General features: G+C 44.7%; 1 protein-coding gene across 3 annotated transcripts in view; it reads left to right on the forward strand.

Moving 5' to 3' along the window:
* Positions 1-25,157, forward strand: part of CACNA1E (calcium voltage-gated channel subunit alpha1 E) — a 326,283-nt gene that overhangs the window by 157,961 nt on the left and 143,165 nt on the right. For all 3 annotated transcript variants that reach the window (XM_061161261.1, XM_061161262.1, XM_061161263.1), the window contains exon 7: positions 13,288-13,391. In XM_061161261.1, the coding sequence (XP_061017244.1) occupies positions 13,288-13,391 (104 nt within the window). The remainder of the gene's footprint in view (positions 1-13,287; positions 13,392-25,157) is intronic.

Genomic DNA, 25,157 nt, shown 5'->3' on the forward strand with positions numbered 1-25,157 from the left:
ATGCACCTGGCTCAGTGTTCAGTGTAGACTAGATGCTTAATGAATGGAAGCCTTGATTCTTTTTCCTTCTCAATTACATTGGAGCCTTAGGGTGTAAGTCACAGGAAAATGTGGAGATAAAAATGTTTTAATAAGGTCTTCTTGGTGTACATTTAGTACCTCCAGAAATAGGTTTGATTGGGTCCATGTTGGATTTGCCATCCAACAGCTCATATGCAGTCTTGTATGTGTCACCCGACATGGTTGATTTCAGTACATTCCACCCTAATGTACAGCAATGAAAGTTGTGCAAAGAATGATAAAGACCAAAAGAGATTTTTTTTCCAGTGGTTACCAGATTGGGAAAGCAGTGAACATTATTACTTTATTATCTGTATTCTGTTTCAGCCTTGTTACTCCCCTAAGCCAATAGGAATGCTCAGTTGGAACGCACCCTGTATATCTTTGGGGAAAGAAGAACCACCAAGATGAGTGTCTAGGAGGGCAGCAGCAGAGTAAACAAGTTAGTAGAAATAAAAAGATGAGAAAAGGGAGGGTTGTGGGGAAAAGACCAGAGAATTCAAGTCCATGAGATAGAGGAGAACCACAGTGAGGAATCTGGATCTGAGTGGGAAGGGACCCCACATCTGTTGTCTGATGTAGGCACCTACTCAAGTGAGGAATTCCCTCCTCAGTGTCCCTGACAGATGGTGTCTGGCACAGTGATTCCTATTCTTTTTCACATCATGGCAAACACAGAAAATAACATTTGTCTAACACTGGGGTGAGTGGACAAAGCTGCTCACAAGTGGAGGTGACCAGCCCTGGGGACTCAGGCTGAGCCAGGCTCTCCCAATGGCCATGGAGGTGAGTAGAGTGATGTTTTGGGCCCATGTGCAGCCCAGCATTCTTGGAGAAACTGATCCAGCAGGACAGATCAGACTTAAGAACCTCACCTAGATACTCTCAGACCCCTGGCTGATAAATAGGCATATTTATCCCACAATAAATAAATCATGGGACTGAACATTTCATTATCCCCATTACCAGCACCAGTGCAGACCCACTGAGCATGTTTTTAAGAGCTATGTCTTAAAGTCAGAATATACAAAGACATCAAAGCTATGATACCTTGCTTTCAAGCCGTTCTTACCAAGGACTAAGAGTGGTTCCTGTGGCCACAAAAATAAATGAAACTAACTGGCCTGGGGCTTCTTTAGGGAAGCAGCTGGGCTTACCAGCCTTACATAGTGTTTGACACGCAGTCATTAATTAAAACATGGATGTTGGATGATAAATTAATTTACCTACTCAGAAGGCATTATGGAGGGAATGAAAGCCACGAAAAATGATTATACTTGAAGCTCTTTTCTTGAGTGTCTGCTCTTATGTGCTGTACTGAATATTTCAGTTAGCTAAGTGTACTTACTGTGTGTCAACAGAGATGCCATTTTACAGGTGATATATTTATTTCCAGAAAAGGAAACTCATATAGGCCTGTGAGGCAGAAGAATGGTAGTAGTGTTAAAATCTGCTAGTTCATAGTGTTACTGAGAATCTCTTTGTTTGTAGGCATTAGTAGAGTGGATAAAGGATGTGGTTCTGTCGATAAGAACCCGTCAACCCTAATGGAAAGGGAGGACTAATATATGAGAGAGACAGAACGCATATAAAGAGGGTCTGTAAATAAGTACAAATAAAACCCAAGTGCAGTACTTAATGCTCTATTTTCAATTATAGGCATTTATACTCATGACTTACCTCCTTATGGATACCAAGGCCCTCAAGGCTGTTTTCCTTTCTCATTCATCATTTTCAGAGTACACACTCAAAAATGTTGAATGAATATGCATGCTGCTACGGGGTGCACCTAAGTGCTGGGAAATTCTAGAGAAAAGTCGAGTGATGTGTTTCAGGGAATCCTTCTGGAGACTGAACAGGCTTAGTATGAGGGAACGCATGGCTTGGCAGAGAGGGAAGGTAGAAGGAAGGAAGAGCTCTAGGGTAGTGAGCAAATCCAAACATTTACACCCCCATTCAGGGTCTTCCAGGACCTGCTCCTCTTTTTAAAAAAAAAATTATTTATTTACTTATTTTTGGCCGTGCTGAGTCTTCATTGTTACACTTGGGCTTTTCTCTAGTTGCAGTGAGTGGGGGCTACTCTCTCATTGTGGTGCATAGGCTTCTCCTTGTGGCGTCTTCTCTTGTTGGGGAGCACAGGCTTAGTTGCCCCAAGGCATGTGAGATCTTCCCGGGCCAGGGATTGAACCTGTGTCCTCTGCTTTGCTAGATGGATTCTTAACCACTGGTCTGCCAGGGAAGCCTGGACCTGCTCCTGTTCATCTTGCCTTACTCGCTGCTCCCCACGACTACTCTTTGTGGCCTCATCATTCCCGCTTGTTTCCCTCTCTTGGACTGTCTTCCTCCATCAATGGGCCAATCTACATCCTTGTCCTACTTCAAGTCCAGGTGAAGGCACAGCCCCAGGATGCCTTCCAGGACATCTCCAGCCTCACTCCTTTCTTCATGAAATCTGATAGCCATGTTCATAGCTCCAGTCTCTGAACCTTCAGAAGTAAGACATCATCATGGTGTCCTACTTTAGGGAGCTTCCAAGGGAGAGCAGGAGGCTAGAGTAACTACATACGAATGACCAGAGGGAGTAGGACCATATATTTAATCTCAATACTAAATGATGTGGGGGAGAATAGAAGGTAGCCTGGGGATCAGAAGTCCTAGCTATACTTCTGTAATCAGCTAGGGAATATCTTTTAGAAATCAGCTTTTTGACCTTTGGTTCTTCATTCCTAAAGTAAGGGGCTTGTACAAGATGCTGTTCTTCCTTCTAAACTTCAAGATGATGAAAGGTACAGAATTCATGTTAGACGAATGGGAAATAGAGATGTTTAACTGGAGGAGACAGGGGACTCGTGGAAATGGCAGCAAATGATCGTAACTAGGAGGATTGACCTCTGAGGACTGTGGGATGGAGCAGAGAACCAGCCGGGGACTGGTTGAAGACCTGCTGCCCTGTGTCATCAGGGCATTAGTATAGCCTTTCTAAACTACACAGAACTCTCACAATGCAGAGGGTCTGTCAAGCCTCATGTACCCTTTGTCCCTGGGCCTTAAAGGGAGGGTCTCCTGAGACTCATGTCTTCTCTCATTCTCTGAGCTCTTTCTGGTGCTTGAGTTTCTTGCAAGAATACATTCAGTCTCTCGTCAACCAGCCGTGTAGGCTGGGTAGAAGGGTGATGTGTGTTAGCTGATCATCATAAAAAACAACCTCTTTATTTATTTATTTTTGGCTGTGCTGTAGCATGTGGGATCTTAGCTTCCCAACCAGGGATCGATCTCTGTACCGCCTACACTGGAAGCTCAGAGTCTTAACCAGTGGACCACGAGGGAAGTCCTGGAAGTATCCTTGTTCATTTCCTCTCTGAGTGGCCAACTTGGCCAACGTACATATGGCAGCATCAGAACAGCATGCTCACCTTTTCCCAGAGGTGAGCAGCATCTCAGCCTGGATGGCTCGCTGTGTGGTCAACTGTCCAGCTCCCAGTGACCCCAGGGAAGCTGACCTCCGCAGCACTCTGCTGCAGTTGCCTGGCAGGAGGGCCTTCCCTTCTCTCTGGCTATTTCCCTACAGTATTCTTTATGTTTTCTCTGACCATGAAAACAAAACAAAACCCACTAGTTACTGCAGAAAAAGCTGCAAAGTATAGGAAAGGATAAAAATATTTTTAAATAAAATCACTAATTTCTACCCTTGCCCAGTTACCATCACTGTTACCATTTTTCAGTGTTTTGCCACAAAGGATTCTCTAAAAACCCACATATGACCCTGAGCCGTATAAATAACCTATACAGTTTTATTTGCGGAAAATCTAAAAACTCTTTATTATAGAAAATTTCATGCATACACACAAGTAGAAAGAATAGACTATTGAGCCTCTGTGGAACCCAATCCCGGCTTCAACAGTACAAGATCTTGAACAGATGTGTTATCTCCATTTTGGGCTTTGGGGCCAGTGATCGGAAAGGGAAGAGACAGCAAACCTCACATAACAACAGTATTGGAACCCTTAGGATTTACCAAAGCGTTCTTCAGCACAGCCGGGCCCCGAGCTGTGTGGGCGTGAAGGCGCTCACTTGCGTGGACAAGGTCATGGCAGCCTTCCTGGTTAGATGGAGCGCTGCTCATCCGCCCTCACTCTGACATTTATTTGCGTCCTCTTCCCAGGAGTGTGGATGGATTTTCACAGATACATCCATACCTGTATGCCCAGCCCCAGTGGTGATCGCCACCCACGTCCAGGGTGGGGCAGTGTTTGCTGGTCGGTGATACTAAGCAGAGCTCCCGAGGGTGGGCTTGATGGCATCATGCTGCTGCCTGTGAACACGGGTGGGAGAGCAGATTTTTCTGGCTCTCGTCCTGGGCCCACTGGTCCTGCTCTGTTTTTCCACTGGTCAGAGAAGGGGAAGAATAAGTGGTGAAAGGCCCAGTAGGAAGTCCCTCTGGAGGTACTTTTGCATGTGGGCTAAGGCAGTGCCGAATCCTCAGTGACAGTCGCTGGCAGTCCAGGCAAGAGGAGAAAGTGGCTGCTGGCCATCAAATCTGGGGGACTGCAAAGGACCAGAATGCGTGGAAAGCCTTGATTACTTATCTCAGGCCCCTGGCTAAGCCAGATGCTGCCTTTGGAGCTTGTTTATGTGGGGAGACTTAGCATGTTTATTAAATACACGCAGGGGTCTGAGACATAATGGAATGCTTTGCCTCCAGGACTGACAGGCTCCGCCTCCCTGCTGGGTGGCAGCAGGTGGCCATGTTTCACTCAGGCTCTCTGTCCTCACTCTTTCCACCTGCTCCCCCGACCCTGCTTTCTTGCCTGGGGTCTGAGACATACAGCTCTTACCTTCTGGCTGCCAGACTCTCGTGTTGGCTTTCTTCTTTATTGTGGCTCTGCCCTAGAAGGTGGTGGTAGAGTGGGTAGGATTGCTATTAAGAGACAAGTGAGATAATGGGCAGTCAAGCGTCCTCAAGAAGTTGACCCCATGTGGCTCTAGATTGTGGCCCCGTTACTTTGCTTGTCCAGACCTTAGTGAGTTTCCTCCTCTACCAAGTGATGGATTGGGTAGTGTGTTCCTGTAATCTACTTAGATGGTGGCTAGAATTCCTGGTACACGTGGTCCACAGGCCTTAACTTGCTTAGTGGTCGTAGGGTGCGCTGTACATCGTACCTCCTTTCGATAAAATGTGACTGTGGTCAAAGGGCAGTGGCTCTGCCTTTAGAAACATCATCTACTATCCATTTGGGTGGCTCGGGGCAGAGTGTTACTGCTTTGTGAGGTTAGTCAAACCCTGATGAGAAAACGATTTAATGCCTTAAATCAGATTCCCTATCAACTGTCTCTGGGACAGAGATTTTTGTGGCAATGATTTTACTGATGGAATTCTCGCTGGGGAAGCCTGAACTAATAGGAGGAAAGTTGAATAGGTCAGGAGAAAATACTAGACAGAGACGTAGTTCTGCACGTTTTAGCTTGCACCACGGAGGCTGTCCCGCGCAGAGGGGAAGGGGAAGGGGCTGGGCCTGCGACACCCTTGTATCAGTGAGCTGTTGGTTCCAGGTCATGGCCCCCAGGATAGGCATAAACTCCCAGATGAGGAGGGTCTGTCAGCCGGGGGCCTACTTCTCAGGAGGATCCAGGTGTGAGCCATTAGCAGCCAAAACTCAGAGCTGCCGGGGGGTGGGGGGGGCGGGTCCACCTGCTCTAAAGGAGACCACTGGGGACAGCACAGACTCTGCCACATCCAGGCCGGTGAGAGCTCAACAGTAGGAGGGTTCTTCCGAATTTTAAGTCCCTGAGCAGTGAGGGAATGTGGATGGCTCAGGACATTGAGAGAAATGTGAGACGTGATTTCTTAATTCAGTTCAGTTCAGTCACTCAGTCGTGTCTGACTCTTTGTGACCCCATGAATTGCAGCACGCCAGGCCTCCCTGTCCATCACAAACTCCTAGAGTTTACTCAAACTCATGCCCATCGAGTCGGTGATGCCAACCAGCCATCTCATCCTCTGTCGTCCCCTTCTCCTCCTGCCCCCAATCCCTCCCAGCATCAGGGTCTTTTCCAGTGAATCAACTCTTCGCATAAGGTGGCCAAAGTAGTGGAGTTTCAGCTTCAGCATCAGTCCTTCCAATGAACACCCACGACTGATCTCCTTTAGGATGGACTGGTTGGATCTCCTTGCAGTCCAAGGGACTCTCAAGAGTCTTCTCCAACACCATAGTTCAAAAGCACCAATTTTTCGGCGCTCAGCTTTCTTCACAGTCCAACTCTTACATCCATACATGACCACTGGAAAAACCATAGCCCTGACCAGATGGACGTTTGTTGGCAAACTAATGTCTCTGCTTTTTAATATGCTATCTAGGTTGGTCATAACTTTCCTTCTAAGGAGTAAGCGTCTTTTAATTTCATGGCTGCAGTCACCATCTGCAGTGATTTCGGAGCCCCCCAAAATAAAGTCTGACACTGTTTCCACTGTCTCCCCATCTATTTCCCATGAGGTGATGGGACCAGATGCCATGATCTTAGTTTTCTGAATGTTAAGCTTTAAGCCAACTTTTTCACTCTCCTCTTTCACTTTCATCAAGAGGCTTTTTAGTTCCTCTTCACTTTCTGCCATAAGGGTGGTGTCATCTGCATATCTGAGGTTATTGATATTTCTCCCGGCAATTAGGCCAGCGTAATTGATGGATATAGAAGTCAGGAGACCGTTACATTTGAGAAGAAGGAGATGATTCCTAGGAAGGGATGTGAGGGAAGCCTGGTTTTATCTGGATGCTGGCTGCACAGTTATGTACACTTTGAAAAAATCCACTAAGGGTGGTGCCCTTATGATTTATGAATGTTTCAGTACAACATCCACCCAGGTGCCTGGGGGCTGCTACTGCAGAGGCAGGAGTTCGGTGTCAGCGTTCCCTGCCCTCATTTTTCTTCTCATGTGTCCCCTACCTCTTGGCACTTCTTAATCTTTTTTTTTTTTTAATTGAAGTGTAGCTGATTTACAGCACGTTAGTTTCAGGTGCATAGCACAGCAGTTCGGTTACATGCATGCGCACGCGCGTGCACACACACATATATTGATCAATTCTTTTTCAGATTCTTTTCCTTTACAGGTTTTCACAAAACACTGAATAGAGTTTCCTTTGCTATACAGTAGGTCCCTGTCAGTTTTCTATTTTATATATTATTTTATATATAGTAATGTGTATAGTAATCTCAAGCTTCTAATTTACCACACTATCCCCCTTTCTGCTTTGATAAGCATAAACTTGTTTTTTATGATTGTGAGCACTTCTTAATTTAAACCTTTTCCTCTTCTCCCTTTCCCCTCCATAATAAACCTTTCCTTTGCCTTTCTAACCTCTGCTGCCATTGCCAAGGTAGTTTCCTAGACTCATGTGATGCTTTACTCTGAAAGCTTCAGCAAATCCTTTGCTGACTTCCTGAACCAGATCAGATGCACCTTCAGGTCAGCTCCCGGAGTGATCCTTCATCACCCTCCCCTCAGTTTAAAGTCGAACAGGCTGTGTGAGCTCACTTATTTAATGGGGGTCTCCCCATTATACTACTTCATGTGGACCAGGACCTGGGACTGTTCTGTCCATCATTTGTCCCCAGTATCTAGGAGAATATCTGTCACTTGGTATTAATACATGGTCCACACATTTGTCGTACAAACCATGACTTCTGGTGCTGGGCCGTGGACTTCAAGTCTCTCGGGATGAAAAGGAGGTATTCACTTGGTGCTGGAATGAAGTGCGGGCCTAGGGGAGGCCAGCAAGCTGGGCAATGATGGGTGCCCAGGTATCATACCATCAGGGAAGGTGGAACTGTGGAATTGTCTTTGGTCTCTGCCCCTTTCCTTTATTCCACTCTTGCCCTCTCTGAATTTTCTCTCCCTGGAGTGGTTAGCAGAGGCCTTGGACTTTTTTTTTTGGTCTCACCATGTGGCATGCAAGATCTTAGTTCCCTGACAAGGGATCGAACTTGTGCTCCCTGCAGTGGAAGTGTGGCATCTTCACCACTAGACCACCAGGGAAGTCCCCTTGGACAGATGTTTCTGTGGAGATGAATGGCCTGGCCTCTTTAACAGCCCAGGGCTGCTGCTGCAGCCATCCCTTGACTTGAGTCCAGTTGGTAATTCCAAAGCTGTCTTTGAGACAAGAGTCTCTAAGCCAGTAGTTCTCAATAGCAAGCTGTTTTTGCCCCCTTGGGACATCTGGCAGTTCTGAAGCCACTTTGTGTTGTCACAACTGGGAAAAATGCTGTTGGCATCTAATAGGTAGAAACCAGGGATCCTGCAAATGCAGTGAACAGGACAGTGTACTCCTCCCCAAGCCAGCCTTGAATCATCCAGCCCAAGATATTAGTGACGCGCTGGCCGAGAAACCCTGCTGGGGGCCAGGCTGGGGGTTGCCTGCTGGCGCCTGTAGCCTGGGGAGTAGGTGTATCTGAGAGACCTTTTCTCTCCCCTGAAAGGACCCTTTTTTCCCCTGAAAGAACCCCCATATTTTCCCAGTCCCAACTCATCAGTCTCCCAATTCTGCAGCCATAGGTCATTCAGCCTCCCTGGTGGAAGCTGCTCTGTGAAAGGCGTGGATATCCAGGAGGAGGCTCTTCGGCCTGTTTTCCACAGAGCCCTGTGGAACACTGATAGAGACCTGCTTCCAACTACGGAGGCTAGCCCTGCCTTCAGCCTTGTGCCAGGAAAACCCTGGGACCCCCTGCCTCCTGCCATCCTCATCCCCATCTTTCTCCCCAATCTAGCTCCTCCCACCACCCCTGCCCTCCCCCATCGCCCCCATCCCCCAGAGATTAATGTGATAATTGCCATGTGTGCCTGTTTGCCCAGGGAGTGGGTGGGCTCACCACCCCCAGTCAGGCAGGTTCCCAGAGGAACACATTCCCACTGTGTCAGGCCTGCTACCCGCTGAGCACTGCGTGTGCAGGTGGGCCGCCGCCTCCAATGCGCTCTCTGTCTGTCATCACCCCCGCCCCGCACACGTGTGCGTGTGTGTGTCACTCAGGGAACGGAGAGGTGAGAGAAGTGGAGGACAGCCAGCCTGTCGAGTCTAGGGGCTTGACTGGGTCAGTGGGAGGAGACTCAGCATCTTAAATAAGAGGACACTGCTCCAAAGAAAAGCTCTCTTCGGGTACTGCCTGCCAAAGAGTAGGTGTTCCATGAATGGTGGGGAAGGAGGAGGCTGGAATGCGTTGTCAAGCCTTCTTTGCAAGGAGGGGCTGGTTTATACTTAAGCTGCTCCATAATACTGGGCTGGGCAGGGAAGCTTCCACCGTGAGACTCTCTCTCTCCTGGAGCCAGAAATCAGTGGACCGTGTTTGGGAGAGCTGTGGGTCTTCTTTCCCTCAATTTTGCACGGAGTTCTTAGCGTGACTGTTCCTGTCCCTGAGGGAAGAATCAGTAGGGAGAATGAAGTGTGATGCACCCACATCCAAGGTGCTTGGGATCACAGAAGCTGGGCGGGTGGGGGGAGGTGGGTACCAGGGAGAGAGAAGGGAAGGGGAGATGCTTCCTCTCACGCAGGCAGCCCCTCTGCTCTCCCACCGCCTACTGTGTCACAGACATGCATGCCCACCCCGAGAGGGAGCACAGTCCCAACTCTGGAGCTGAACTGGCAACTTTCTGCTTGGCGCTCCTGACTCCCACATCATATGGTATCAGGGCACTTGCTGCCTTCAGAGTTGTCGAGTGCTTTCTTCTTCTTCCATCTCAAAAGATACTGCAGTAGTTGTCTCTCCTACACTGGACAATTTTAAGGTTGTAATAATGATGAATCAGAAAGAGATTGAAACTCTAATTAGCATCAGAAAGAACCTTGCCATTTTGGAGGAGGGAGGCGTGAAGTCCCAAGCTTGCCCACTTTCTGCTGAGGTTTGTTCCCTTGTCTTAGTGGACCTGTCATTGATCCACTGACAGGCACGGGAGGTGAGGCTGTAAGGCCACCTGTAGAGGAAGGATGGGAGGGGAAGAGCTAAGAGGAAGCCGGAGGGAGAGGAGGAAGGTGTAAAGAGGGTGCAGCAGGTCTATTAAAAGGTTTGTGAATAATCTAGGGGAGCCGTCAAGCTGCTTTCTCCAGAAAACCCTTTCAAGCTGTCAGTCATCCTTAATAACCCCCTAGGGCATGATGCCGGGGTCCTCCCAGATATTCTTTTTCTCCTTCTCTTTCTTTTCTCCTCATCTTCTCATTCCACAGGCTCCAATACCATGGTGGATGACTTTTTTAAACACAATTCAGATAAAGCTTGGGGAGAATATCAGAATGAATTTATTTTTGGCATATTTTAAACCCGAGAATCATTTTACTCAAATCATGGTCATTTATTGATTAGCTGAGCACCTGTGTGTGCCAAACACTTTGTCAGGTGCCAGGTACAGAAATGAGCAGACAATGAAGTCTCTTGCCTTAATGTAGGTTAAAGCAAAACCAAAACATTCTCACAACACTCTGCGTATTCTAGAGAAGAGTTAGAAAGCACATCCCAGCCTCTGGGCCCGTGAGAGGACTCCTTCTATCCCATTGTTTCACGGGCTGTGTTTTCTGATATGTTAATAGGTTTCTGTTGAAAAGGAGGTTTGTAATCAAGGAATCATATGAAATGATGGAGGAAGCAACTTGAATATTATTTCTTTTGGGTGGGTCTTCTCACAGGCTAATGCAAAAATAAAATCTGCTGTGTTTCCCGAGTTTCTTTGATTCCAGAAGCTCATTTTCCACAGAACATGTGAGCATCTTACAGATCACTAGCTATAAGAAGACCACAATTTGGGAATTGTTCTTCACTCTGCAATATCTTTGGCAAATAGTCACCCAACTGAAATTGCTCTCACCATCCTCAAGACATAGCACAGTCACTCCTGGGACCAAAGAGAGCTTAAAAGCCACAATTTCATCATTGCTATTGCTGACACCAACTAATGCTTATTGGCACTTGAGCCCTGATTAGGGTACTGGGAGCAGACTGAGTTCTTGCTGCCAAAGAGGGCTAAGGGTAGGGGTGACTGTCTAAGCCACAGAGATGTTGAAAAGACACTTGCTCCTTGGAAGAAAAGTTATAACCAACCTAGACATCATATTAAAAAGCAGAGACATTACTTTGCCAACAAAAGTCCGTCTAGTCAAAGCTATGGATTTTCCAGTAATCATGTATGGATGTGAGAGTTGGACTATAAAGAAAGCTGGGCACCGAAGAATTGATGCTTTTGAACTGTGGTATTGAAGAAGACTCTTGAGAGTCCCTTGGACTGCAAGGAGATCCAACCAGTCCATCCTAAAGGAAACCAGTCCTGAATATCCATTGGAAGTACTGATGATGAAGCTGAAACTCCAGTATTTTGGCCACTTGATGCGGAGAACTGACTCACTTGAAAAGACCCTGATGCTGGGAAGGATTGAAGGTGGGAGGAGAAGGGAACAACAGAGGATGAGCTGTTTGGATGGCGTCACCAACTCAATGGACATGAGTTTGAGTAAACTCCAGGAGTTGGTGATGGACAGGAGGCCTGGCATACTGTGATTCATGGGGTCGCAAAGAGTTGGACACGGCTGAATAACTGAATTGAACTGATGTCCATTCAAACCCCCTGTAGGCCTTGGCATCTAGTTCTTTTGCATCTTCCTTCTGATACCAGGAGTGGTTTCCTCTAAGGTCTGGCCCGCATCTTCTTTGTTTGCATTTGACTCACCAGACCTGTTGAACCAAAGCACTAGCTCTTATTTACTGAAATTGTCAGGTCTCTTCTTTTGTTCATTCAGTTCAGAAGGTGTTTGTTTTTATCTCTTATTCTGCTTCGTTTGCAAACATACCTCTCTGAACAGTGTAGGGGCAAGACAAAGAGACAAGTTTGGTGAAAGAGGTTGCCTTAGAAGCTGTTTTTTAATGGAAAATCTATTGTGCAGTGATAGTTGCCATGATCAGTGGGAGGCTGTATTTTATAGGCTGACATATTTGATTGGGAGGCAGAAGGAAAATGAGATAATTTGGGGGAAAAACAAGATAGAATGTCATAGAAGTCCACGGGAAGCAGGAAGATGATGAATCAAAATATGTTGGCAAAGTGAGAGGGAGAAAAAGGTACATCAGGACAAGAAACACTTTGCCATAGAAATTCTGAGTTCGGATCTTCATTTTGCTAATTTAGTGTGCGAATTTTAGGCATGGCGTTTGATTTGGATGGCCTTGTTTCTCCAGTGAATTGGGAATAAGATATCTTTCTAGAAACTGTTGAGTTTCAAACAAGTATTAAAGTTTGTGTGTGAGAGAGTAGGATGGGATTGGGAGGGATTTCAAAGCCCTATGTATGCAAAATGTAATTCAAGTGGACTAATTCGGAGGATTTGGGGTTGATATCATGGGGAGAGAGAGTCAAGGGAAAGCTGAGTTGAGAGATCCAAGTGTTAGATGGGACTTTCAAAATGTTCCAAAACCGTTTCAAGGTGCTTAATGAGAAATCCTACCAAGAGTTGATTTTTCTCTTTCTTGAGCCACGTGGTATGATCCTCCCTCAACCTCTACCATTCAGAGACCTGGCATCACACTTGTGGTATTAGAATCCAGAATGTGGATTTCCATGCAGGGTTTAGTTCACGATGTGTTAGCATTACAGAGAGAATAAGGGATCCCTTTTCAAGTCTAGATTTATTCCTTGTTTTTCCAGAGTCTTCCCAGGGCCTGGCCTGGTCTAGCTGTGTACTGTTGGACCATGATGTGATGGAAGAAAGAAAGCCAGAGCCCAGGGTCAGGAGCTGAGCAGCACGTGGATAACACTCATCTCTTCCAAGCAACCTGTCATAGCCTTTACCAAAACCCCTGGACTAAAATGATGGACGTACCTTGCCTCTGTCTTTTGAAAATTTGCCTAATTTAGAGTAGAAAGGCTTAGAACCCACATCACTGAACACTATAAAACCAGTGATTATTTGTGTGATCTTAGAAAAATATTTGACCTTTCTGGACTGTTATCCATTGGGTGAGGATATTAGACTATTCAAACGCAGGCTGTTGTATGACAGTGACATGGTGCCCTGCACAGTATACATGGGAGAATGAGTTAATCTATAATCACATCAAATCGGGAGTGAAGCAATGCAATGTATGTTTGTATTGCACTGTACTTGTTGCATAACCCTCCATGTGAAGCTGTGGGAATGGAGGCCTTCACCTGGCAGATGATTTTGATGAAGTATAATACTAAAAAACCATTTTTCTTTCTTTCAGACCAATGATGCCTTAGGAGCCACCTGGAATTGGCTGTACTTCATCCCCCTCATCATCATTGGATCCTTCTTTGTTCTCAACCTCGTCCTGGGAGTGCTTTCCGGGTAAGCCAGATGTTTCTCTTTTCTCTTCTCTCTGACTCTAAACTAATGCTCTGGACTTTTTGCAAATTTGTTCATGCAACCCTCATTTACTGAGCAGCCCCTTTGGGCCAAAAGCTGCTCTAGATGCTGGGAATACAGTCATTTTAATCATCTTTAGTATTCTTAGGAATTAAAAATCTTAAGTTGGTACAACATTGAACATGATATGTAGTGAGGGTCCATTTATCCATTCTTTCATTCCATCACTCAAAAGAGACCATTTTTGTCAAATGCTGTGCTGGTTGTTAGGCATATAATGTTTAATAAGATACAGACTGTATCCTCAAAAGGTTCTTACTCTATCTTGTATTGGACATCAAATTTCATATTTGTGGCTTGAATTACTGTACATCAGTTAACAAACATTCAGTGTTCAATGCCATGATAAGCATTACAAGGAGCACATAAAGTTTAAGGCATAGTTTTTGCCCTTAAAAAACTTATGTTTTGCTGAAAAGACAACAACAACACTTGAAACAGTTAGGGAGCAGAAGTCTGTTTACTTGCTAATATAAGATATAGTTCATTTGTTTGAGGAAGGGACAAATCTATATAGTCTGAAGTTATCAGGAATGGTTTCATAAAGGATTGGGATTTTGTTTGGGATTCAAAATATGTAATAGAATAAAATAGAATACATGGGAGTGAATATTCCAGAAAGGGGAGCACCACCCCATAAGCCAACATGACGAAATGGGATTTGTTATGGAGAGTGAGAAGACTATGATGTGACCTAATTTAACTTAAGTGGAAATTTCACTTTGGGAGTTAAAAGGAGAAAATAGAAGGGCAAAAACAGGGTCATAGAGGGTCTTCTGTTTTCTGAGCAAAACTGAACATAATTTCTTGTCTGAATGGCAAATGTTCTTGAAATGGAAATTTATAAAGTGGTGCTTCTGTTTAAGCATGGTGGATTGAATGAAGTTGGCTATCTCTTATACATCCACAAACACAGGAAATAAATTTTGAGAAGGACGCAGTGACAGAGAGAATAGGAGAGGGTATGAAAACAAATGAGAGTTGCCAACAAAATGTCTGAGACAGAGAGTAAATGATAACTAATCTAGTGTCATGAAAGCTGAGGCTACATTAACTACAATGAGGAATGCCAAGAAAGGGTCAGGAATTGAGGCATCATGTAAAGCTGGGTTATGGGGGATGCTAAACAAGATTTTTCATAAATCCTTGTGAGGAACGTTTAGATATGTCCTCCCCTCAACCAAACAGTACTCACAGGTGTCTGCCCCACCCAACCCCACACTGCCCTAGTTAGAAGACTTCCTCTCTCTCAAGGCTGAATCAGAAAAGCTTGGCTTTGTGGACACACAGGAGATGACCAACTTGGTTCAACCCACCATGTTTAAACAGAGTTTAATATTAGATGGGGTTGATCTCTTATAGTGAAAGCAGAAGTATTATATGAAAGTCCACAAACTGGATATCATGTTTCCAGCCCAATTCTACTGCTTGGCTCTCAGAACTGTAGCAGTCTGGGGAAGGAGAGGGAGAGGGTTTCACAGCATTCCTCTGTGGAAAACCATCCATCTGAAGAGAAAAGACCTTTGTATCCTGATATTTGACGGTGACCAGAAAAATGGTCTGACCCATCACTTGTGGTGAGGTTCACTTTTTAGTTTCCTTTGGCCGCTGCAACAAATTATCACAAACCAGGTAGTTTAACAGTGTGAGAGAAATTGTCTCATAGAGGTTAGAGGGCCAAAATCTGGCAGGGTTATGCTACCTCCAAGGGATCTAGGGGAGAATTTCTTTCCTCCTCCTTCCAACCTCTGTGGGCCCCAGGCATTCCTAGGCTTGTGACTATATCACTCCACTCTCTGCCTCTGTGGCTGCATTGCCTCCTATTCTGTCTAAAACCTCCTTCTGTCTCTCTCTTATGAGGATACTTGTTGTTGGATTTAGTGTCATCTGGATGATCCAGCATGACCTCTTCATCTCAAGATCCTTAATTACATTACCTTTTTCCAAATAAGGGAGTGTTCACAAATTCCAGGAATTAGGATGTGGACACATTTTTGGGAGAGGCAAGTACTAGTCATCCACTGCTGCTGCTGCTGCTAAATCGCTTCAGTTGTGTCCAACTCTGTGTGACCCCATAGATGGTAGCCCACCAGGCTCCCCCATCCCTGGGATTCTCCAGGCAAGAATACTGGAGTGGGTTGCCATTTCCTTCTCCAGTGTGTGAAAGTGAGAAGTGAAAGTGAAGTCGCTTAGTCATGTCTGACTCCTAGGGCCCCATGGACTGCAGCCTGCCAGGCTCCTCTATCCATGGGACTTTCCAGGCAAGAGTACTGGAGTGGGTTGCCATTGCCTTCTCTGAGTCATCCACTACACCCCGCCCCCGCCATTCTATAAGCCCCAACCATTCACAGGAGCTTCCAAGAAGCCTTTTGTGCCTTGATCTTAAATATGAACACAGTTAGGGGTCATCAGCATTCAAAGAAAAGGTCCAACACAAAGACAAATCAAAATAATAAATAGGTAGAAGGAGCTTGAGGGAATATGAATAATGAAGGGAGCAGAAAGTAATTTTTTAAAAGCATAATTAATATCAGCAGAGATAGAAGAGATTATCCACAAGATAGTAGATTGCTATGAAAAAGAACTTAGCAGTTAAGAGCATTTGGAAATTAATGTAAAATAGTTAATGTAAAATTTATATTAATGTACAATGAATTAATGTAAAAAGTATAAAAATGTAATAAACAAACAGTAAATGGTAGGACTATAAAGTTTAAATCGCACAGAAAGTAGAACAAAAATAAGAAAATCAAAGATTTGTTTCAACATTGAACTAATAAAAATTCCATAAAGAAAATAGGGAAATGGATAGAAAGAAATTAATAAAGAAAAATACCCAAAATGTTCTTAGAACTAGTAAACTCACATTGCCAAATTTAAAAGATCTGTTGATACATGTGCAAAGACACTCTGTCATTAGGTTTTTATAGTGGAGACTTAGCGAAAATCTGGGTATCCATAACTAAGAGAGTAGTGAGCTGTCTCTTGGATGCAGACCATGACACATTATGTGGCAGTTAGGAGCAACAAAGACCATGTACACACTGAAAGCAGAGTTTAGTGAAAACAAGAAGGAAACAGTATAGTATCATCCACATAAATAAAAAATGTACACAGTTTGTAAAAATTCATTAAAAAGTATACACTGAATATAATGTAACAGTTATTTATATGGCAAAGAAATGGGAGGTGGGTATGGAGATAACTGAGAACGGATGAATTAATAAGAAAAATGCCCACTGACAACTCAACACAATGAAAGAGAAAAGACCACTCCAAGATAAATCATGACATTTCAGAGCATCTGAGTAAGATAATATTCTGTAAGCTTCTGGTGATTATTAAGGGGATGAATTTTATCTATAAAGAATCTGGAGTTAGGATGGCTTTGGAGTTAGGATGGCTTTGGACTTCTCAATGATATTGAAAGTTAGGAACCAATAGAAAACCTCCTAAAACTTTCTGAAGGAAAAAAATTTCCAACATAGAATTCCATACCTAGCCAAAATAGCAGTTATTTGTGAGGATGAAATTGCAGTATTTTGAGACACTCTTTCTGAAGAAGTTACTAGAGAATGCGAGTCACTAAAAGTAAGGAATTCATTGAGGAGGGAGAAGGACATGCTACTCATGGAAACAAGAGATTCATTAGAGAGGAAGAAAGTTTTCCAGGATGATGGTGAAGGGAAGTCTAGGATGCTAACTGTCCGAAAGTCTAGGGAACACCAAGTTCAGACTTGAGTAGAATGACAGAAGGCTCTAAAAATGATATCTTTAAGAAAAAAATGGAATTAATAATTCCCAATGTGTATTAGTATAGTTAGAAAAGTTTAATGTTTTTTCCAAAACTGTATATGAATATATAAATATTTGTATGTATTTGCACACACATACATCAATCTAAGCAATGAATTCCACAGAATACAGAAGTGTTATCATCAAAAGAATATAAGCAAAGTAGGTACTCCATACAGCTCAACTGTCAGTCAGGTGTGCGTTGTTCACACTGGATTTTGAGATAACCCCTATGGTGCTATGGTTGCCTTGAGAGCATAAGAGACAATAAGTAGGGGGAGGAGAAGGGGATGTCAGAGACTAAAATCTGAGGTTCCACAGTGGGAAAGTCCTTAAGCAATACCTAAAATGGAAAGATTAAGAAGTAGCAGTTGTATAAGTATAATATTTAGAAAATTGGAAATGAGTATTAGAAGAAGCAGGTAAAAGAATTACAAGTGGTTGCCTATGGGGAGTCAGATTTAGGGGTGAGAAAGGGTGAGGCTGTGGGCTGCTGTTTTTTCACTATAAGCTTTAAAAAATATTTGACTTTAAAGCACAACATGCATAACTTTGAGAAAAATAGAAATTAAATTTTATAATGATCACACACACACACAAAAGTATAGGACAAAAGGTCTGTATGAGACATTGACCTGAGGAAGAGACCAATCTCTCTTCCCCAGGAAGAGGATTGGCCTGGGGAGAGACCAGATGCAGAAAGATTAAGAGAGAACTCTGATGTATTAGTCAACTCTGTAGTAGTAAGAGCCTTGGGTGACTTGTGAAATGGTTATGAAGGAAAAACAGGAGACAGTGTGAAGGAGTTCTTAATAGTGTGTGTCAGGAGCAGAGAGTCACAGATATAATAGGATTTCTTAAGTAGGTGCTCATTCAGTGAGCGTTCGTTGACATCCTTTATGTTCAATAGGTAATTGTCTCCACATATCCTGTAGCTGCAACTCAACTCTTCTTTTTTTTTTTTTCCAACTCTTCTATTTTAATGGCTGCCCAGGATGGGTCTGACCACAGACTTCTTTCTTCTTGTATTTCTACTGAGGGGATAATCTCCCATTTGTATAATCTTATCTGCTACATTTTGTCCTTACTTATTTCCTAAGTGTGTCGATGTTTTAGTTGGAAAAATTCAAGTCAGATTCTCACTTTTGAATAACAAGTCAGTGATGTTCCAGATAAAGTTCCGGTATGGGTTGAGAATGTGCCTTGACAGAGCTGGAAGGGGACAGAACGCTGGCACTGGAAGACAGTCCTGTGTCTGACTGTGTCTGCTCTGATGTACTAGCGCTAGTTTGGAATTGCCTCTTTGAATTCTATATATTTACCCTGGTGGGAAAGCATGGTAGGTTGGAAGAAGTGCGAACTTTGGCATCTGATAGTCATGTTGTTTAGTCACTAAGTCGTGTCCGACTCTGTGACCCCGTGGACTGCAGCATGACAGGTTTCCCTGTCCTTCACCATCTCATGGAGTTTGCTCAAACTCATGTCCATTGAGTCGAAGATGCCATCCAACCATCTCATCCTCTGTCGTCCCCTTTTCCTCCTGCCCTCAATCTTTCCCAGCATCAAGGTCTTTTCCGGTGAGTTAGCTCTTTGCATCAGGTGGCTGAAGTATTGGAGCTTCAGCCTCAGTTCTTGCAATGAATATTCAGGGTTGATTTCCTTTAGGGTTGACTGGTTTGATCTCCCTTGCTGTCCAAGGGACTCTAAAGAGTCGTCTCTACCACTGCAGTTTGAAAGCATCAGTTTGGTGCTCAGCCTTCTTTATGGTCCAACTCTCACATCCATACATGACTACTGGAAAAACGATAGCTTTGACTCTGTGGACCTTTGTCGGCAAAGTGATGTCTCTGCTTTTAAATGTGCGGTCTAGGTTTGTCATGGTTTTTTCTTCCATGGGTGAAATCCTAACCCTGCTGCTTATTAGTGTGCATTTGGACAAGTTACTCTGGGCCTGCTTCCTCCCCTGTGAAATGGGATAGCAATATCCCTCTCCCAGGCCGAGGCCCAGCTATGGCATGGAGTAGCTGTCAGCTCTTACCCCCTCTGATAATATTGATGTTCATTTTCTCTCACTGTTAGGTGCAGGTGGCTATCATCCAAGTAGCAGCATGTGATATTGGGCTCGAGCCCACTGTCAGACTGTGAGCTCCTCTCTGACCGGAAGGCGGCCTCCTCTGGTTGGGAGATGAAACAGAAGGAGCGTGGCACAGGCCTCCTTAGCACTTCTGGAGAAGGTTCGGAGGTGACAGCAGCAGCTGGGAACAGCTGGTGTGAAGACATTCTGACATTTAAAAGAGTGTTAACAATAGGAGCCTTGTGGACTGGAGCTGGAATAGTTCTGTCCTGGTTTCTCCTCCTGATTCTCAACACCTATGTGGTTCCACTGATGTGTCTGTAGACGGTTTGGCAACAGCTAGTTCTGTGTACGGGGTGGTGGGGGTGTGGGTTCTCTCTCTCGCTTTGTCTGGTTCTCACATGCCCCTGAATGGGGATGTAGGTGTTCTGATTGGAGTAAGGGGTTGGTTGGGAGTTGCATGTATAAACCAGGGAGAAGCTTGAAGGTTTTATCTCTAGGGCACATGTTCCCCGTGACCTGCAGGCAGTTTAATGTTGGGCCCCGAGGCTTCCTAAAGCAGAAAAAGAGCTATGGAAGGAGGAGATCCTGTTGGGCAAATGATAAGAGTCCAGTAAGGGAGGGCAGGTAGCCCACATGAGTGCTCATGACCCACCAGGTGTGAAGGTGACTATGGCACCCATCCTAGAAGCACAGGCCTAGGTGGGTAGAGGGCTCAGAGGTATGTTTGAGAGTCTCAGTGTATTTAAACAGGAACTGTGGATAGAAGCTTTGTCACATTTTTACTTGTCTCGGAGGAAATGGGATTTGATGAAAACCATTAGCTTAGGCTTGAAGAGAAGCAGAGCTTCCTGTCTCCATGGAAACAAACCAGGGCTGCAGAAGCACGTCCTGAGGTGCAGTCAGGGGTGACAGGGCAGAAGGCTCATGCAAACAGAAAGTGACCCTTATCCCATTACCTCTACCCTCTGCTCCCAGGGTTTCTGGAGAGAGGGAGAGAGTCTTCAGGGATCCATCATGCTGTCTCCAAACCAAGGCAGGGACAGTCAAGCCAGGAACTGCTGACACATGCTTATACAGGGAGCGTGTGTACAAAGTATGGCATAGTTTTCAGAGCACCTTTGCTTCTTGCTCTTATATGTTCCTTGTAACAGCTGTGTGCAGTAGGTAGATACTCTATTTATTTACAGATGGAAAGAAGAGGGTTTAGAGGTCCTGAGCCCCAACTAGTTACTGGCAGAGTTATGGTCAAAGGTTATAATTTCCCGCCTGTGGTTAGAGACTTGTTCTGATACACTACACCACATGGCCCATATCCAGGAATATGGGCTCCCAACATGGCATAACTAAAGAAAACCAGCCAATGGTTAATCTAGAATATCATCCTGACCATACAGATGTTGGTGCCAGTTTTAAGCTGTCCATACATTGATGCATATACTTATTCACACACACTGGTCTTCACACACACAATGTGGCCTGGTACATATAAAGTCCCTTGTACATACAAAGTCCCTTGGACTGCAAGGAGATCCAACCAGTCCATCCTAAAGGAAATCAGTCCTGAATATTCGTTGGAAGAACTGATGCTGAAGATGAAACTCCAATACTTTGGCAACCTGATGTGAAGAACTGATTCATTGAAAAAGACTCTGATGCTGGGAAAGATTGAAGGCAGCAGGAGAAGGGGATGACAGAGGATGAGATGGTTGGATGAAATCACCGGCACAATAGACACGAGTTTGAGTAGGCTCCAGTAGTGGGCAATGGACAGGGAAGCCTGGCATGCTGCAGTCTATGGGGTCACAAAAGAGTTGGACATGACTGAGCGACTGAACTGACTGACATACAAGATAGAAGATGCCAAGACCCACTGTCCAGGTTCTTTTACCCTCAGGTCTGGTGGGAAGTGGTGGACTCTCTGTATAAGAGGAGGGATTCTTCTGGTTGCATCTCTTGAGTGAGTGGAGTGGCTCTTGTTACTGGCAAGATAACTGTCACCAGATAACTGGTAAGGTCTGTCTTGCCACCAACTCATTTGCTGGATGGCTTTGACAAGTTCAGGGCAATTCAACAAAAGCTGATTGTGTGGTTACTATGCTTAAGACACTGTACTAGACACTGAGGTTAAAGTGAAGTGAAGTCGCTCAGTCGTGTCCGACTCTTTGTGACCCCATGGACTGTAGCCTACCAGGTTCCTCCGTCCATGGGATTTTCCAGGCATAAGTACTGGAGTGGGTTGCCATTTCCTTCTCCAGAAGGAAATCTCAGACACTGAGATTACAACGATGAATAAAATAAAGAGATTGTAGATTAGTTAAGGAAATCATTCAAAATTACATGTAATGGTGTCTAAATTCAATAGATCCAGAATTCTGGCCCTATCAAAAGTTTGATTCATATGTCATATATTTTGGGCACCTACTATCTTGCGAGGCATTCTTGAGTGTACAGAGGTGGATAGGACCTAGGTCCTGTCCACAAGGAAGAGGCTAAAGAATGTATCTTCAGAATTAAACCTTGAATCTCCTGAGTCACCTGCCATTGCTTCCCTCTGTATGTTAGGAGTTGGCACCTAAGTATTTCTCAGGCCTGACTTGAGATAGGAATAGCTGGTGGTCTTAGGAAGGAAGTTATTCTCGTCCAGCTCAATGGTCCAGGTGAGCATGCAACGCTCATCCGAGGAGTTGGTGGGTGTTAGTTTGGCCTGTGTGTCATGGTCCAGAGGCAAGCTGACATCAAAGGAGACTGGCTAAGATGAGCCTGTGCATAAGCCACAGGGTAATTTTTCTCCCAGGATTCTGACCCTGGAATCAGTGGGAGAAACTCAGCAAGCAGTTCCTGGGTTCTTGCTGCTCGAGGCTGGGAATGAGATCGAACAGGGACAGAGAGCTGCTGTCCTCAAGGAGCTTGTAGTCTATGTAGAGACATAGCACAGGGTGCACATTTATATTAAACGGGGGCAAGGATCAGGCAGGGCCACTTGAAGAAGATGAGTAATGGCCAGCCAGACGGGAGAACAGCTTTCCATCAGGTTGGCTGTCAGGAACGTGTAAGAGGCTGTTCTGAGACTGTAGTGAAGCCCGTCCAGGGGGATGTAGAGGAGATGAAACTAGAGGCGAGAGGCTCATGGTGAAGGGCTCCTCCTATGGGCTAAGCTGAACCTGAGTTCCAACCTGACCCCTGGAGCTCATGGTGTGGGGTTGGTTCTCAAGCTTTAGGCGAGGAAGACAACCAGTTTGCATTTGAAGGTGATTGCCCTGGAGGAGTGAGATTGGAGACAGAGAGGCATCTTTGGAGTGACAATTGAAGAAAGAAGCAGTGAAACAGTGAGGCAGCAGAGAGTGCAGTGGAGTAGTGATGGAGAAGGTGGACCAGATCCAGGAGATGTTGGTGGGATGGGATCTGCATGACTCGGTGACTGTATGAGTGTGTCTAACCATACTGGGGGTGGAAATAAGAGGGAAGTCTCTTGGACTGCTTCTAGTATCTTTCTTCTTCTTTTTTTGGTTGTACTTGGGTCTTCATTGCTGCGTGGGCTTTTCTCTAGTTGTGGTGAGCTGGGGCTACTCTAGTTGCAGTGCGTGGGCTTCTCATTGCAGTGGCCTCTGTGGTGGCCTCTCTTGTTGCAGCGCACAGGCTCTAGGACAATCCAGCACAATAGTTGTGGCACATGGGCACTGTAGTTGCAGCTCCCAGGCTCTAGAGCACAGGCTTAATAGTTATGGCGCCTGGGCTTGTTCCTCAGCATGTGGGATGTTCCCAGATCAGGAACTGAACCTGTGCTTCCTGCATTGGTAGGTGGATTCTTTACCACTGAGCCACCAGGAAAGCCCCTAGATTGATTTATTTTGTTTTTTGTGTTGAAGTCTAGTTGATTTATAGTATCATGTAAGTTTCAGGTGTATAGCATAGCAATTCAGTTATGTGTGTGGACACACACATACACAGACTTTTCCAGATTTTTTTCCCTTACAAGTTATTGTATAATATTGACTCTTTACCCCCAAGTTCATACTCAATAGGGCAACTAGGTAATAAAAATGACTGAGGTATAAACCAAGGCCTGGAGGGAAGAATTCTGCCACTCCGAGCTAACGCTGATTAAAGATTTACTATCTCCCAGGTACTAAAAACTTAGCATGTGTAAAGTAATTAGGTTTGGGAGTCATTTATAGAACTTGGATGTTTTCAGATGTCACTGGTAAGACTGACCATCCACCGCAACCTGTTCCCTAGAGGAAGCAGTCATGACAGACCACTGTGTTACACCCCTGTGCCTCCACACGTGGCCATCACCTTGAACACTATACTTCTTGCAGTTTCTTAGCAATGCTCTCTGCTCCTGTGGTCAGGAATGAGCCCTGCCCTGTTAGCTTTTCTTGTTGAATTCCTGCTCCTCCCTCAGGGCCTATTTCAGCTTTGACTGCCTTCATGAGATCCTTCTAGATCCATACCCCTACTCCCATTCTGCAGTTGGGACTAAAATCTTTCTTCCATACGCTCCTGTCACACTGTGTTCCTGTCCATTAGAACCTACCACTCATTATGTGTTGTGCTTAGTCGTGTCCGACTCTTTGTGACCCCATGGACTGTAGCCTGCCAGGCTCCTCTGTCCATGGGGGTTCTCCAGGCAAGAATACTAGAGTGGGTTGCCGTGCCCTCCTCCAGGGGATCTTCCCAACTCGGGGAATTGAACCCAGGTCTCCCACATTGCTGGCGGATTCTTTACCGACTGAACCACCAGGGAAGCATTACTCATCATAAGATTTTGCAATTTTGTTATGTCATTTAGTAATAATAATGCTAAAGAAAAGAGTTAACTTTTATTGAAAGCTCGTTATCTTCTTGGTATTCTGCTGAATACTTTATTTTGGCTGATTTTATAACAGCCTCATGAATAAGTCACTGTTGTTAGTCCCATGTTATAATAAATGGGGAAATGGAGGCTGAGAGAGTTGGAGAATCTTGCCTAAGATTGCACAGTTGACAAGGGCCAGAGCCCTCCTTTCTCCTCCTCAGGGTGCACTGTCCTTATATTGGAGTACTGAATGTCTCCGTCACCTGTTAGATTTTGTTCCTAATGCTGGAGATGACTTTCCACAGAGTTGGACCTCTCTTAACATCTCAGTGCCTTGTTCTTGTGCTCCGTACATAATTGCTGAATTGAAGGGAAACCCAGTAACACCAGGCCCCTGTTAGGGGATTCCTTACCCTGTTGTAACCTTCTAGAGAATAATATTGCAGAGGACTGAGGAAGAGGCTGGTATCTTAAAACCCTGGAGCATGATCACTAGCACAGGAGAGCCCGGCAGAAACTCCAAAGAGCTGTGAGGTGTTATAGACATGAAATTGTCACACGTTATACATTTTTTCACACCTATTGATTTTTTTTCTTATAGCTAATTTCTCATGTCCTTTGCTCATTTTCCTCTAGCCATATTTATTTTTTCAAATGAACGTAAAAGATCTATTTGTATAGAGAGGAAAATAATCCATTTATATCATATGTGGCAAATATTTAGGGAACAGTCACTTAAGGATAAAGCTGTCATCCTTGTGGAAATTGTGGGCAGCTAACTCCATTGGAAACACAAAAGACTAGAGCAGTTGTTCTTTTTCTTTCTTTCTTTCTTTTTTTTTTTTTTTTTTACTGTAGAGCACTTCATTTGGAAAGCATTTCATCTGTATTCATTTGTTTAGTTCTCATAGCAATCCTAGGGAGTGGGTTGTTATATTACAAATAAGGAGCTTGTAGCTCAAAGGTGAACAGGCAGCATGCTCTGTGTAATAAACCTAAGGGAGTGGTGTTCTGACCC

Source organism: Dama dama, chromosome 14 (genome assembly GCF_033118175.1).
Source record: "Dama dama isolate Ldn47 chromosome 14, ASM3311817v1, whole genome shotgun sequence".
NCBI classification, from domain to species: Eukaryota; Metazoa; Chordata; class Mammalia; order Artiodactyla; family Cervidae; genus Dama; species Dama dama.